The 17500-nt window shown below is 37.5% G+C and overlaps 1 protein-coding gene across 3 annotated transcripts in view; it reads right to left on the minus strand.

Moving 5' to 3' along the window:
• The window catches only part of LOC113807874 (ubiquitin carboxyl-terminal hydrolase 38), a 25160-nt gene that overhangs the window by 1803 nt on the left and 5857 nt on the right, over positions 1 to 17500 (minus strand). For 2 of the 3 annotated variants that reach the window (XM_070132299.1, XM_070132298.1), the window contains exons 3-11: positions 17281 to 17463; positions 16798 to 16912; positions 15854 to 16125; positions 12910 to 13011; positions 10375 to 10533; positions 8171 to 8400; positions 7227 to 7412; positions 1173 to 3281; positions 619 to 745 (exon numbers count right to left, since the gene is read on the minus strand). In XM_070132299.1, coding sequence (XP_069988400.1) covers positions 619 to 745; positions 1173 to 3281; positions 7227 to 7412; positions 8171 to 8400; positions 10375 to 10533; positions 12910 to 13011; positions 15854 to 16125; positions 16798 to 16912; positions 17281 to 17463 — 3483 coding nt within the window. The remainder of the gene's footprint in view (positions 1 to 618; positions 746 to 1172; positions 3282 to 7226; positions 7413 to 8170; positions 8401 to 10374; positions 10534 to 12909; positions 13012 to 15853; positions 16126 to 16797; positions 16913 to 17280; positions 17464 to 17500) is intronic. The other variant, XM_070132300.1, reaches the window with a different exon arrangement.

Genomic DNA, 17500 nt, shown 5'->3' on the forward strand with positions numbered 1-17500 from the left:
ATGGAGGTGATGGTGATGGTGATGGAGATGCAGATGGAGGTGATGATGATGGTGTTGACAATGATGGTGATGGTGTTAGTGGTAGTGATGGTGGTGATGATGGTGGAGGTGGTAGTCATGGTGGTGATGGACGTGGAGGTGGAAGTGGAGGTGGAGGTGGAGGTGGAGGTGGAGGTGGAGGTGGAGGTGGAGGAGGTGGTGGTGGTGACGGTGGCGATGGTGGCAGTGTTAGTGTTGGTGGTGGTGATACTACTAGTAGTACTGGTAGTACTAGTACGACGGAAAAAAAAGAAGTCATCTCCCAAAAAAAAAAGAAATGCAAAGACAAATGATACTTGTTTCATTTTAATAATTCTAATTCATATATATAACTAACACCAACGAACTAAGTTTCACACCATTTAGAGACAAGGAGACGATGAAGCTTGCAAAAAGACTGAAGTGAACAAGCTCATAAAATTTAGAGACCCTTGTTCCATGAATTCCTAAATCACTGACTCAAATTAATGTGAAAAGATCCTACTTCATCACAGAAAAAGTTCAATGACGAAAGTGGATCTTTTGCAAATGAATATTCTGCAAGGAGACATTTTCCAAGTGTTAATGCTAAAATATTACCTTCTTATAAAAGAGTTGGTAGGCAGTATCTCTGCTGAAAGTTCGTGTAAGGTTGGTTATGGAAGAGAAGCTAGTAACTGTCACACGCTCGTCATTGAAGTTGTACCAGCCACCAAGAGCTCCATATCTAAAAGAAAATAATAATTTAATCATTAAGCACTATTGTCACACCATATTTGTTCAATGGATATGGACTACAGAGCTATCGGATACTGGTGTCTTTGTGTTTGACAAGGACCGTAGGGTATTTGGGAGATCTGTAATTACATAAAATTAAGAGCAGGTGTAAATACAAATTAAGTAAGTGTTTGTAAAAAGATGAAATGATATAAAAAAAAGTAAGAAACATGAAACTGAGTGGATTTATTCTTGTTTTAATGTCTGAGGATATCCCAGTGCCCACAGCCTAATATTTCCTAATACTGTACTTATGTTCCTTTTTATGTGCATGTGAATACACGAGTTACTGAGAATAAGCCTACACATAAATATTATGAATGGCACAGACAGAAAGATCCACTTCATACTGAATGATGTGTGTGTTGCAAGCTTACCTTTCTCTTGCAGTTTCTGGGAGACACGTAGCTGAGGAATTCCTGGCATAGCAGTAGTAGTGTCCCCCTTCAGACGAGAAACCTGAATGCACAACAACTCCATAAAGAGCGTATCTTGCATAAGTAGTTGGCTCCTGTTCTTCACAAACTTCATTGGGAGTCATACAGCCTGAGGATCCAGAACTCATACAATATTCTGGAGAGGAATCTTTTTGTATATCTGACTTCATGGAGTTGCTACAACTTCCTTGCAAAATTTCCTGAGATTCAGAGTTTTCTTTTATTGGTAAATTGCTGCCATATGGACATTGAGATACTGCTTGTTGACAAATATCTAGTCTAGAACTGTTATCAGTATAACTACAACTGGCTACAGATTCTGAATTTGTGGAACAGTCACAATTATGCTGTAAAGCTTTGCATACATCACTACATTCAGATTTTCTCACATTACAGCTGCAGTTCAGATGATGCACATCATCACAGACATCTGGATTGCAAAAAGCATCTCTGTAATTTCTATTAAAAGCACTCTTACTATCTAGTGCATTACCCCTTTCAAAAGATGAATTATAAGTTTGTGAGTCCTCTTCACTCAGAGTAATGTTACTAATTTCCGAGTGAGCACTGTGTCTCTGTTGTGTGTGTAAACTAGATGTACTGGAACTTGGCATGGAACAGTGCCCACTGCTAAGTTGTGAGGAATCTCTTGAAGGCTGAACAGAATTGTTGGCTGGCGTTTCTCTTGGACTTCCCAGGACACCCACGTCATCACTGGTGCAGTTTTCGCCAAAGATTCCTTGCCCTGAGCTGTGTACAGGCAGCAAGAGCTCTTCCCCAAACTCAACGTTGGTGAAAACCTTTTGCCTCTGACCTCTGACTGTGTCATAGTAAAACCTAAGCTGCGTCAGAATCAGGTGCTCTGGAGGTTCAAGGATTTGGATGGACCTTTCAGCATCTTGCTTTCCACTGCATTTATCACATTCATACTGGTTTTCCCCTGTTAATCTCTCAGGAGTTAAGTAGCTTTTAATCATATCTTCTATCCTAAGATCTGTTTGATTTTCCTGATTCTTCTGTTTTAGCTTTTCTGAATTTCTTCGAATGGCAGTAGTTGCATTATACTGATCTGTGTCCTGGAAAGCTAAATGTATGTCAGTGAATACATCTTTGTGTACAGATTCAGTTTTACATTGTAGGCACTTGATACAAGTTGCTAGTTTCCCCCCAAACACCCTATGTACTAAACTAACAAAATATTCATTTTCCTTCTCCGCACTACTTGAATTTTCTGTCCGTAATTCTTCAATAATCAAACTTTGGTTGTCGGTTAACTGTTCCTTGGAAACAGGGCTACTGGGGTTGGGACTACTAATATGTATATCAATATCTTCAGCCAGATCACCACTTATTCCACTATCAGAACTGTTATCAATATCTGACGTCATATCTCCTTTAGGGGATTTTAACATCTGCCTGTGGATGCCATCAGCTGGCATTTTATGTTTACGTTTATAGCTATTTACTTTTGAATTACCCTCTGAGAAAGTGTCCATCTCTATAGCCTCTAACGTATTTTCAGTATCCCCATATTTCACTTCTGTTTCATTCTCGGATATTGCACTACTTCCCGCGGCTGCAGTTTTTCCCATTTCACTGCTATCTGTCATGTCAATGTCATTTGTTTCTTGCACATTCTGTAGCCTTTTGGACACCTCATGAGTCCTTTTAAAGTGTTCTTCCATTGAAATCCCATCAGCAGGCTCTCGGATTTGATTCGTCTGGCTACTGTCCCTTGGCTTTCTTTTATCAGTGTCTGCTCCTTGGCTAAAACTTGTTAGTCTGCTTGATTCACCAAACAGACATTTATCACTAGGTTCTCCCTTCTGCTTATCTAACACATCCACATTTCCTGACTGTTCATCTGCACACACAAAACTCTTGGTGACTGAATCAGTTTCTACAAAATCTTCTGTTGCAGAATCATACGGAAGGGGTTGAAGATCTGATGCAACACTTGCAGTTTCACTCTCAATTATGAATCTCTCCTGGTACTCTGGCAGCTTCTGTCCAGCTCGCTCTTCCTCGTGCAGTGTAATCATTAAGTGCCTGTTTCAACAAATGGGAAATAATATTAGACATAGGCAGTTAGGTTATGTCATATTTTGAATTCTAGGTTGAAATGCTAGGAAGATATACAAATTACATGATACTATGACATAATGAGTAAACCTAATTCATCTCTCTACGCCACCACTCATATAGAGAGGAAATGCAGAGCTGCCAAATTTCTTCATCTGAGGTGTAAAACTGATTTAACATGGCTAATTACTACTCCATCTCCTTGTGAGTATCTTTAAAATCATTTAAGCAAGTGTTAATTTTATAACTTATTCACCCTGGCTGTAAATAAAAATACAACAAAATTCACAATTTTTCTAACAAGAAGCATCTATAATGCAAGAGTACATAAATACAACCATATACAATATATGTAATGTGCATAATTAGTCTGTTTCTTTACAAAGGCCACAGCATTAATTTCATTTTCATTATTTTTACTTTTAATGGGCTGCCTTTTTTCTTTTTTCCCTTATCTCTTTATGGCAAGAACAATGAAACTCATGTTTACTTTCTTTTCCATGTAACAAATCTCAGAGAGGAAAAGCTCAGTGATAAAGTATTGCCTTTGCAATGGCTAGATCTATGCTTCGTACCCTGCCAGCCTCTCTCAGCCAACAGTTGTAACTGAGTACTGCCATAAGCATGCTAGGAAAAAAGGTAGAGCAGAAAAAACTCACCCCCTTCTGCATCATCACATAATCTTTATACACAGACCTACATCTTAAGGGGGAGGTGGGAGGAAACATGCAAAAGAAATTTCTTTGTCATAGCTTTCTTGAATATACTAAAACAAATTAACCCCTATGAATCGGGTGACGTGACCATCCCGTCATGGAAGAATTTGGGTCAAGAGCCAGGAGACGTGAACATACTATCCTGGGACAAAATGGACACAGGCCGGGTGATGCAAACTAGCCTTCATGAGCAAAGGCCAGAGTGATGGCAAAGACTCACCACGAGAGCACAAACCTTTTGGAGTGTGATTAGACTCATACAGTATTTAGAAAGGGGCTTTTGCATGATTTCCTTTGATCAAGGAGTGTGGAACATAAGCCGTGCCTGGAAGAGCAATGGCTCCAGGAGGATACCATTTTCATGCTGAGAATCGTATTTCAGGCCACCATTACTGGCAGCATAGGTTGTATTACGGAAAATTGAAAATTATGAAAAATGAAATATATGACACAATTGTCAAATGTTACTTGTTTTTCTTGCACTGCATTATTTACTACATAAAGAAATGATATGGAGTCTGTGTAATAAAAATAATATATTACCATTTGGATAAAGGAAATCAAAAGACAAATATGGACATTGGACAAGCAGACTTATGTAACCCACTGCCTGTATTTTTGGCCATGTGATTGCTGTGACACAACCCATTATTACCCTGACTGATACAATTATCAAATTGTCATCAAAATATTAATAACATTAAAGACTTTCCTAAAATAAAGGAAAATGGTAAATGGGTGAGATAGGTAGGACTAATGACTAACCCCTTGGTGACTAAGCACTTGTAGAGCCATCTATGTGTAAAGGCAATAAATGAATTTAATTACTGTAATCATGGCATGTATTCTTGCCATCTGGGCTGACTGGGTTAACCTACTTACGATGGGTGTCCCACATATAAGACACCCAGAAAGCTAAATACTGCCGGACATGCTGCCGGTGCAATGCCAGATCGGAGCTCACGCTCTGATTTTGTCACCCGTGGTGGGCAGCACACGGGTAGGTTGCCAGACTCGCCCGTGCGCTGATTTTGAACACACTTATAAATGTACCGTTGCTAATGGGTTAAAATGATCCCATGGGGATAAAATGTTTACAAGCACACATTGTTTTCATTTATTATCCATATTGAATTTTTACTATTTTCAATGAAAATACTCACGTAAGAAATCATAAGATAGTTTTTCATACTTCCTCGAACTATAAGAACATTACTTTTTCTTCAGTCAATGGGACTTTCAGCAGTCTACCAGAAAAAAAGTTTTATGTATTGCAGAATCATATACTCTGTACCATCCAATTAATTTTCCTATAATATTATAATTTAAAACAGTGATAAACACCCCAAAATAAGAAGACACAGGGGTCTTCATCAAGCAAGTTACTTTTGGAATAATGCCACTAAAAAAAGCTTATCCTCATCCCACAACTATCATTATAGTTTAAGTTACAATCCAGATCTGTGAAAGACATCTCGGTATTGCCAAAAAATAACATTTTTGGTTCTTTTTAGAGAAACTATGTTTTTTAGAGGTTCAGGCACAAACTTCCAAACTACTTTTTATTTAAAACACTCATTATCTATCATTATTTTCTTGCTTTTTGAAATAGTACCATGAAGTAGCCCATATGTAATTTTTATGAATGTGTAGGAAAATAAAACAAAAAAAAAATATTTACACAAACCAAGATAAAGTTAAGCAATTCATAATGCTAATAGTTACTACAAAAACTATGATCAAATCAAAATGAAACATAATATCAGAAATCATGCACAATTTTTAAAGATTAAAGATTTAAAGCTTTAGCTTTAATTCTATTTGTTACAATGGATATTCTTTGCTGTGACAAGCTGTCATTTTATTCTGCAAAATTGGCACTACCAGTCATTCTTTTTCATGCAATTTTGACAACAGATGGTATGTTAATGGGAGACTTCAATGAAACCTGTGTCTTGTATTTGTTTTGAGTATCATGTAGCCATGAAAATCCCTTAAATTAGATTCAGAATCAAGAAAAAAAAAAAGATAGTTATTTGCCGCCACGAGGTTGGATTACTTATGTTCGCCAAGGCAAGCACAGGGCAACAAGCAGACATTTTCTCTGGGAGTTATTGGGATTGATGCTGTTCTCAAATCAGAACTTGTTCTTATGTATCACCAAAAGAGTCAATAACTAGCCCTATTTGATCTCACCTATTTATCCTTTCCCTTAAATTTCCCATCCCAAAAATCTTCTTGCTATTATTATTGGTAATATCATAGTACTCCCAATACCAGATAATAATAATAAAAAAGTAATGATATTTATAGTATTAGAGAAAATAAAACTGTTTCCCTAATGCTGTATTCGGAACTGCTCATCCTGCTCGTCCAAACCAGTTGGATAAGAGGTCTTGACCCTTGGGAACCTCTACTATCTCGTCCTGGACAAGTTGTCCATCTCGTTCATGTCACCCTCCTGCGAAGCTGGGCGAGCAGGACGAGATGATGTCACAATAGCTTTTGTATATAAACAATGACAGTTGCAGGCAACCACTAAGTATTTATGGGTAATTTTATGGCCATTTACTGATGTTATCAAAGGATATTTTTGTGTTCGTCAATTAAAAGTAAGTTAAATATGCATCAGAGGAGGTACAAAACCTATGCAACATGTAAAATAAAGGCACCAGTGTGATAAAAAAATATGAATGTTTACATTCGAGCAGATTGCACTCTGGCCAGAAAGGGTCTTAGAGGATCCGAAGGCGGCCTCCTTGTCCTACTGGACAATTTGTCTGGATGAGCAAGATGAGGAGTTCCAAACGCAGCATAAAATTCAAGGAGTTGGGAGATCATGTCGGTCAGGTAGGCATGACTAAGCACTCCTGCACGCATAAACAAAATTCACAAAAAAAATTTCCAGGGGACAATGCAATATCCAACATTGTTTGGTTAACTCAACCTCTACCTTCCCTAATTACAATAATAATCCAAGAACCTGATTGCTGCAAACAAAGATTTCATAATACTGATTATTGTGATAAAATTCTGTAATCATTGAGAAAACTAATGCTTAACAAAGCCACTTAACAGACTAAATCATAGCTGGGAAACAGAGAGGAAAAACTCCTATTTAATATATCTAGAAGAAGAAGAAAAAAATTATCTTCGAGAAAAACTTGCCAAATCTAATTCACAGTAAAACCCTCACCTGAGATATTCTGAGCAGTCCTGCTGCATACCGGGGCTAAACCAAGAAGGTCGGGATTTGTCATGAAATAACCGTGGGGCAACGTAACTGCGGTGGGTGAAGCAGAGCAGGCTGAACAGCTGCTGTAATCTTACCAGCAGTTGTTGATTGTTTCTCGGTACAGCAAGCAGGATCCCATGCCGGAAGCTGTTGATATTTATAGCATGCTAAGAATGGCTGACAAAACCCGAGAAATTATTTAATGCCAGTAGTTTATGATTTTGGGCAATCATCAATTAAACTTTACAAATATAAAATCCATACCATTAATAAAGCGCAAAATACCTAACGAACATAAATCATAGTAGCTTATAACCTAATTTTAATATAATGTCTTGTAAGCTTAACTTGATTCCATTACTAATTCCCTCCCTTGTCTAACATGTGAAAAATATAAACATGTATGAAGTTTAAACTGAAAAAAAAAAACAGCAAAGAAAAAAATAAAAAATATCTATCAAAGACTGATTTCACATGCCACAATGACACATCTCAAAACTGAACTAAGCTGTACAATGGTATATAAATTAATCCCTTCAATAAAATATCCTAATGCAAACCTGTTTTTGCAGAAAAAAAATCACATACATGAAGGAAGCTTTGATGGAAGGATTTCTTTGAGGCAAGTCATATATAATGAACTTGTATCTATATAGCACCATTCTAAGGCTAATATTCTCTCTTTACCACCTCCTCATTCACCGTCATCTGAAACTTGGATATCACAGTTTTTTTCACATGCATTACAAATACTAAACATTAAATCTACATTTCTTTGCACTTACAGTCCGTTCACATTCACTAAGTAATATGACATCAATACATGACACACTACTTGGAATCTTTTCTAACACGCCCTCTTGATATCTAGCACTTATCCAGATCAACAAGCCTAGCAGATTTACCTATCAGTCATAAACAAAGCCTGTATGACTGAGTTCATGTAACAGGTATTTCCAAGATTCCGAAGCCCTGCTCTCTGGGTTAAGGGTCTTTGCTGGTACACAGGAAGACCGTCTGTCGTTGCAGGTCCTCCATACTGACTCTTGGCTCCCTGAATTCTTCCCTCTATGTGGCCCCACCGATGCTCCTGAATGAGGTCTTGGATCTCTTCTTCAGATGGGGGCTGATATTTCTGTGTAGGGGAGACATGTTTTTCATCTGCCTTTGATAGATGAAATGTAATGCTGCATGGACATGGAAAATTAAAACACCAAATTCTGTTTTTTATCATGGAAGTGAGATGACCACTTCGCAACTGAGGAGACTCCATCTTCAAATCCGAAAACTGTATTGGGTTTTATTTCAAAGCATCCTCTCAACTTTCCAATAAACTATTGTTCTTTTTTAACCCCTTGGATCCAGATGATGCCGTAAAAATAAAAAATGGCCTACTGGTGGGTGATGTGAATATGCAGTTACCAAAAATTTGGTTGAGGGGCAAGGGAAAGGAAGTATATCATGAGAATTTTGGCTGGAGACCAGGGTGACAGAAATGACTATCGACAGTGATGATATGGAGTCTGTACAAGGAAATGTCTATTACCATATGGATACAGCATATCAAATTACTAATAAAGACATTGGGAAATGGCAAAAAAATACAAAGCAATTATGCAGAAAAAGAGATAATAACACTACAAAGGGAAGACAAGGAGTCTTGACACCTCGCATGAGTGTTTCTGTGCACCCACCCTACAAGCCACACACCTGCGGGTGATCCCTTAAGCTGAATTTTGGGCAACGTGCAGGAAGTGAAGCACCCAGATCCAAATGGTAATCAGTCACCTAAAGCACTCAATACATAACACTTATGCAACAACTTTGATCACCCTAGCAATAAAAGGAAGAAGTCAACATGGCAAGAGTATAAAACAAACTTCCCACTTTCATCCTTAAAAAATGCTTTGCAGTCTAGACAATTGTAACATATCTTTATTACTTCTTTTGGATGCTACCACAGATGGGACTATTCAGAGTACAACACTGCATATAAAAAGCACTGATATTTTTACGGAACAGTTTAAAAAAACATCCTTTAGCATATAGCAGAGATATAGAGTCGATAGATGGGAGTAAGAGAGTATGTCACTCTCATTAATTATTATTAGGTTTACCTACTGGATTTGGATAACATAACCATCACATCATGAAGAAAAATTCGCTGCTGGTCAAATGATGGGAACATGCCATGATGGAAAATTTTGGATAAGGGCCAGGGTGATAAGAATGTACCATCAGGGATGACTTGCCACAAGTGCACAAAGATCTTGGAGGATGGACTTAGTGGACATTTAAAACAAAGAAAAACACACACACACACACACACACACACACACACACACACACACACACACACACACACACACGCACACGCACACGCACACGCACACGCACACGCACACGCACACGCACACGCACACACACACACACACACACGCACACGCACACGCACACGCACACGCACACGCACACGCACACGCACACGCACACGCGCACGCACACGCACACACACACACACACACACGCACACAAAATGTAAAGAAAAATTATAATAGACACCACAGTACAGATCAGGTATTCCTAGTTGGTGCCAGGACTACAAATACCAACTCCCAATGAAACTGTCTATAAATAACTAGAAAATAACAACCAAACTCTGCGGATGGAAAAAGTACTGCTTCAGAATGCAACTGATGGAAATATGTACTCTGAGTGAATCTTAACATATTTGGCCCACTATTATTTTCAATTAAATAAATTTTCCTCTGAAATAAGCATAGAATCTACTGAAAAGAATATGATCCAATGAACCTATCCACATCAATTAGTACAGACAAATGTTCACCAATTCAGCTGGGTTTTTAAACAAGGGATACCAGAAGCTATCTTGTTGACACTTCCATTCATCACCTTCATTTTTGGTTAATCATTCCCATTACATATAATTCTTTTGCATTCCTAATCGCACAAGCAATGTTTTACACAATACATATCATATCTATAATGTTCTGACACCAGCACCCAAATATGGAAGGTGCTCTACATTAAACCAGTCCATTTGGGGGTTTAATTTACCCCAGTGTCAAATTATATCAAAACAACATACCTCAAGAACGTCAGCAAGAGGCTGGTACTGATCTGGATGGCCAGGGAAGAGGACCATAAGTGTGTGGCACAAGACTGCAAGGCGATTTAATGTTGTTGAGGCTGATTCCGACCCCTCCCTCTCTAGGCGCCCAAACAGGTCGATGATTTGCGGTAAAATCTGAAATCAAAGTTCTTCACTATGATAAATATCCAAAAGTAATCTAATTGGTAATTAACTTTACAGGTAAGCAATGACAGAGTATAGGGAAAAGGAAAATATGACTACTTAAAGATGATGGGCAATCCTTTGTCATTATGCCCAATAAATAAATTCTACCATGTGCACATTTTCAACAGATATCACCCCTAAAAATTAAAGAAATTACATCTTGATGGCATACATGTAGGTGATTAGCCATTGCTGTTATCAAATATTTCAGGCAGACAGACAGAAAAAGAGTGAATGGTTGATTAAATGAATAAAGGAAACAAAGAAATGGGTAATGAGAGTGAGCATGAATGAATGAGACGAAGTGGGAGACAAAGAATCAATAAATCAGGAGCAAAAAACAACACAAAAAGAAAGAATGAGAGAATTAATAAATGAAAAGATAGACAGATTGAAAAAGCCAAATGAATGAAAGATAGAAAAATAGAGAATGTTGTAGAAAGTTGCTTATATGAAAAGCTTATATGAAAAGCTAGGGACAGGCCAAGGGATAAAGGTAATAATGATGATGCAATGACAATGATGATGATGAAGATGAAGATGATGAATAAATAAACAAATATAAACAAATATATAACAAGCACACATATACACCTAACCCTCTGCTGTCCCACTTAACTGGTTTGTATCTATGCACAAAAGTGGAAATTCAAAATAGCTGAACTTCAGAGTTAAAGGGCATACTTTTAACTGGTTAACTACATTTTCACATTCCCATAGTCATATGTTCCCTTCCACCAACACATAAATATATAATTCTTAATAACCATTCATGTTTTTCTCAGCTCTCATCTCTCCAGCTGCAAATGGTTCTTAGACAGACAATCTACACATATTTTGAGAATTAATAACTTCACTGCACAAAACATGTACTTGGCATACTTTGATTAAATTGCCACTAGAAATTCATGTGTCAACTAGATTACAAAACAATCACATATCAGACATGAGCTGAATTCTTAATGACATCTGTTAATTGTCGCTGACTACCCAATCTCAAGAGCAAGCTTATTTTGTTAATATCATACCGCTATATTCAATAAAAGGTATAAGATATAGTCTAAGTAGCCCTGACAGGACAGTATACTGCATACCGTACAGTAGATGGGGTAAAGCTTATCAGGGTAAAATGGGATATGCCTTCAGCTTCAGGATTAATTAACATCTTGCTGATGTGTATTACCATAGAACTTTCAACACCATGGTGGCACACCTACATGAAGCTGGATATCTAGATGCAAATGAATGTGTTCCATAAAGGATTCAATAAACAGGAAATAATAGAAATTGCATACAGCACAACAAAGAGGAATATGATCACTTGTGGTGGGCAGCTTTAATTTATCCAAGGTTGCAGTAAGAAATAGCTCAGTAAGGAGCAAGAAGTGGTTGTCAGGTAGATCTTAAGATCTATACTGCTGTAAGAGTATGTTTAGAAATCTTGCAAAAACATGTATTTCTGATGAAAACATATGAGAAACATGCCAAATACAATACTTGCACAATAAAGTTCTTCAATTTCATTCATGACTTTTTTCTACCTTTGTCACAATGAACTCTACTTAAAATTTTAAGCAATCTTACTAGTAGACCGACAATTGGAAAATATACAAAAACAAAATAAATGCAGATCTCTTTTAAAGCATACAAAAATGAAATACCAAATTCATAAAGAACATGTTGTAGCAAAATAACTTTTAGGTTAAATAAAAGCATGTGTTGACAGATTCCACGAATGCCTATCAAAGAGCTTGCTAGTTGGACCTTGGTTATGTGGACCATCCATAAGATCATCCCAGAAGGGAGGTAATCAAATCCTGTCTCTATTTCTTAAGCATATGTCCAGTTCTTTCTCATTTTTAACTCTCTTGAAAGTCTGCATAGTGCTAAGAAATTGTTGTTGTTTTTTTTGTCTATTACATTTTCACATTTCCCATATTCCGGCACTACATAAATACACAATTCATGGTAGCCTTTCGTGTTTTTCTCAACTATAATCTCCCCTGTTTCAACCGTATTTCTAAGCCAGATATCCACAAAGAAGGAACTGTATCATCAAAAGTCTTCCTCCTCATCAGCAATGTTGTTAATGGAATTATCAAAATACTTTTTTAACAAACAACACAAACAGAACCAGAAACAATGTTCATTGGAGAAATCTTTTAATCTATAACTTTTTGTTATTCAAACATTGTGTAGACTATGGTTACAAAACAAAAACATAGAGGCAAGTCCTTAACAAACAAACAAACAAACAAATGTAAATTGAAACATTTCCCAGAAAATATATCTTCTAACTCATAATAAGTATACATTTTACATTACCTTATGGAAAGCTACTGGAGAATGTTGAAAAGATAGCAATAAGGTTGAACTGACAGCGATGACCCCAGACCGAACGACTGGGATGTGGACATGTGCCAAAAGCTAAAAGAAAAGAGAAGAAAAAGTTAGTAACATCATCAAGGACACCTTATACTAGGCTTAAATACACCTGCAACATAGTGACCACTCAAAATGTTTGGGTGTATCACTTTATATCGAGCTAATAAGATGTCCTAAAATTTAATTACTGATTTTCAATAATCATAACTGAGTTTGTATTTTATTAAAAATTTTATTTCAAAATATATAAAATTAATACATTTTGAAAGAAATTACAAAGTATCTTAAAATAATCTTGTTAAGCAAGTTCAAGCAGACCCTCCAAGTCCTGCATCTTAGTCTTGGTCCAAGAGACCCCAAGACCCAGAGCTTAACATCACTGCTAAATAAATCATGAGCCACCAACAGGGTCTCCAAAGATGGCATAATAAGCAGCAAAGACACAATAAATGAACTTGATACTGCCTAGTAATATTTTGAACTTGAATGACACCTCTGCCCATTATCCAGTCCATGAAATTGTTGAAAAGAGTTGATGCAAGATCACAACTCCACCTCAATCCCGAATTCATAGGAAAGAAGATAGAGATGCCCCCACCATACTTTACAGCACTTTCAGTATTTGCATCGAGGCTTGCTGTCAAGCTAATAATATTTGTTGGAATTCTTCTAAGTCCCAGGATCTTCTACAGTGATTCATAATAGATAATCAAATGCCTTCTTGAGGTTGAAGTAACCTACAAGCATGACACAATATCTTAAAATCTTGAAGTGCAATGATACAGTCTATCATAGATCTACCACAAGTGAATTCATATGGCTCAAAGTCTCTGGTACCTCAGTAGGTGATCTCTGATATGTCTCACAAGGATGAGATTGAGCATCTTGCCAGGTATGTTGAACAGCATAATGTCTTGGTACCAGATACAGTTCAAAACAATCCCCTCTCCCTTCCCAGAGAGGGATGACAATGTCACACAACAGGTCTGAGGAAATGGTTCCAGACTGCCAGATAGATGCCAGGACAGTAAGCAATCCACATGCCACGGCTTTACTACCAGACATCAGCAGTTCAGCAGGGATGCCACAAATAACTTACTACACTTCAGCTTGAAGATCCTCCTTCTAACATCTGTCAAGGCATGAAGCTCCACACTGATAGGTAAATGTCAACACCACCCAAGTCCAGGCTGTCAGTGGCTCAACCTGATACAGGTACTCAAAATACTCAGCCCAACTTTCTTACAACTAAACATAATCTGGGATGACCGTACCACCACCTGAGCAAAATGCAGACATTTGTGAGGAGAGCTTTGAGTTTGGCTTTCTCAAGGTTTGATAGGCAGGATCAAGGTCACTTACAACAGAATGATTTTTAACCTCCTCAGCAAAACTCCTGATATACTCCAGATCAGTCCAGAGAACTTTTAAATCTTATACTTCAGTAGATTCCCTTCCCTCGATAGTAGTGGCAATCAATCATTCTATCGCATAAAGCAGAAGTTCCATGCCTCCAACTTAACTGCCCATCTTGTGTAGTCACATAGGGTGAATATCACCCCTGCCACTCCCCCTCCTCCAAGAAAAACTGTCCCAAATAAAGGCAGGCAGTGGCTACAAGACCTGGTGTCTGCATGCAGGACACCTAAAAGCCCTGTCTCATATGTTTCACACTGGGTTGGTGGCCATGGGGACACAGGCAGGATGGGTTTCCCATGCTCCCTAACTGCATCCTCATAGTCACCTTCTCTAAGGGAACCAAACCCACCTTGCTTGTCAGGTGGGAAAGGTATCTGCCCTTCTCCTGGCTTTTCCATTTATTAGAGTCACTGTCAGTAGGTCTCCCTCAGGGAGGCAGACTAGCAAGGACTGCTTCCCAAAAGCACCCATTGATTCTAAGAACAGGAGCTGGTACAAAACCAGGAAATGTCCACATGCTAATGGACCATGCCTCTGTCCCTCTAGGGCCTCCAGCTACTCAAAGGTTCTTCACAGTTTAGCACAGAACCACAAGGGGCCCATTTTCCATAAGTTGTAACTGCAAAAGTCTTGAGGACTGAGAGGTTATGTCCTATTAGGGGAGGCTTACACAAAACTGCTCCATTTTTCACACCAGACTAGCCAGCTGTGGAAGCTGTAAGCAGGGAAGCATGCAGGCACTTGCCACTGACCTAAGCAAACCACATTATTGCTTTATATCATCCTAAGCATGAAAGACATCTACCCAGTGTTAAAAAAATACATATACTCTTCATAAACATCATTAACACAGGCCTAACAGTAAGGAAAAAAAATCTAATAGCAGTATAGAGCCCTAAACACGTGGTCAAAGACCACATAACAAAAATCAAAAGTTGGATCCACAGGACATGATTACTTCTGCATCATATATCTTCAGTGTTTAAGTAAAATGCAGTAAAATTCTGATCAATTTTGTTGTTTACATACTGTGCATTAATCAAGAACTGCAAAGCACTCAGATACGAGTGATTATTTTATAATGCATCTTTGCATACTTTCAGCATCCCTTATGTGCAATATGTAAGAACTTCAAGTCCTGGTCCATCTTCCTTGGAGTAACTGTTCACTCTATTGTTTCAAACACTGTTAAGAAAATAAATAAAAACTAGGGAGGTATTATATGATATGCGATGTGTTCAACACTAATCATAATGTAATCAAACACAGTAAACAGCACTATTGTAGTTTACAAAATAAATAAAAAGAAAGAAAAAAAATACTAGTTACAGGTAATAAATTTCATTTACCCATAAAAGAATACATAAATTTTATGATAAAAAAGAAGTAATCTTCCTTATTTTTTGGTTACTACATCACCAAAGATATCAAAAAAATTTATATACTAAATCTTGATTCTTTTTACCTTGGGCACACGCTCCAGTGTAATTTTTGCAGGAACAGCTGTTCGTCCACTTTTATACAGCAGCCTGACAAGTGTCCGCACCCACAGACCAAGAGTGGTGTGTGCTGTCGGCCAGGCAACCAGCCAAGCGGTGAGGCGAGTGAGTGTTGCTACAAGGGCAGCATCGGTGGTGGTTGGATCGGACACTATTTTTGGAGCCAGGCCTTCCACAACCACAGTTGGGACCAGAGAGAGCAGGTGTGCCATGGCAGGGCAAACTTCTGAGCCTCCATCTGTATGATTACGAAATACAGACATCAATCATATGTATGTTGAATATATCTATTGTTAAAAAATTCAATGCAATTCCGTTTCTGATCCAATCAACAACTCTTGTTATATTGATTATCCTATTTCAAACAAACATTAGTAATTTCATGTCAAAGTTCATGTTTACCCTCTTAAAACAAAGTACTTTTTCTTAAAACAAATCTTTGTAGTTCACTAATGTTTCAATGTCACCAATAAAGTATAATTTATTCCAACCTACAAAGAAAAAATATACTGTAAAAATGCAGAACTACAAGAAATCCTTGGCATGTTCACCACAGTAACTAAATAAAATTAGTGACATGTTCCCTATAGATACAAGAAAAAGTGTAATCTTTACTTTAATATAAACTCTACAAAGTTGAACATCTGCAATGTAGTCAGGCCCTTAAAGTTGCTAGCTACTGTGTCTCGGTGAATAAAACAGCCTGCCTCATAAAGTCTAACCATTTATTTTCTTAATAAATGCTAGGTCCCAGTGGGCAAAAAAAAATCCTCTTGCCTTTTTATGTCACTAAGTCTATGTCTACATATTCACATTATACTACTGAGATTAACAACATTAATGAAAAGTACATTATGAACAATAAAATTATTTAGTATTCGAAATCAACAGACCTAACATAACTCCTTACCTGTGTTGGATATGATTGCATACATAGCATGAAGAGAGTGAAGGATGTCCTCTAATCGCAGTCCATTCCATAGTGTATTTACCAATCCACCTATGCTTTTCATGTGCCCCAGAACCTGAAATTAATCAATTATGTATCCAACAATCCCTGAATTTAATCAATTATGTATCCAACAATCCACATAACTGATAAATAACTCCATGGGTATCTCTAAATAAATTTTAAAAAATAAAGAGGTACTACAATACATAAAGTCTAATAATAACAAAAATTCATCTATGGTATTGACAAAGTATCTCAAATTTTCTATATAGGTTGAAAGATCATTACCTATATAAAGAGATTCAGTTATATTTTCAAACATGTTACTCATAAGATCTTTTCATTAACATCTATCAATCCCTCATTTTTCTTTCTTTTTTCCTCTCCCCTTCATTCCTTCCTCTTACTCATTTTCAATGCAGACTACTTTCCACCACATACCTCAGTCTTTGTTGGAGTTGGAAAGGAAGCAACACAGTTCATAAGCATGACAGTGAAAGTGAGCCGAGTGTGTGGTTGTGGCAACAGAGCTGGGCAGACTACGTAGACTTCCGAAAGTTTGGCTATAAATGCAGAACTTCCCCCACATTCTCTCAGCATGTTCTGGAGGATGCCTTCCAAAATCTGGTAAAACGATTGTGTCATTAGTAACTGAGAAGAC

Source organism: Penaeus vannamei, chromosome 17 (genome assembly GCF_042767895.1).
Source record: "Penaeus vannamei isolate JL-2024 chromosome 17, ASM4276789v1, whole genome shotgun sequence".
Taxonomy (NCBI): Eukaryota; Metazoa; Arthropoda; class Malacostraca; order Decapoda; family Penaeidae; genus Penaeus; species Penaeus vannamei.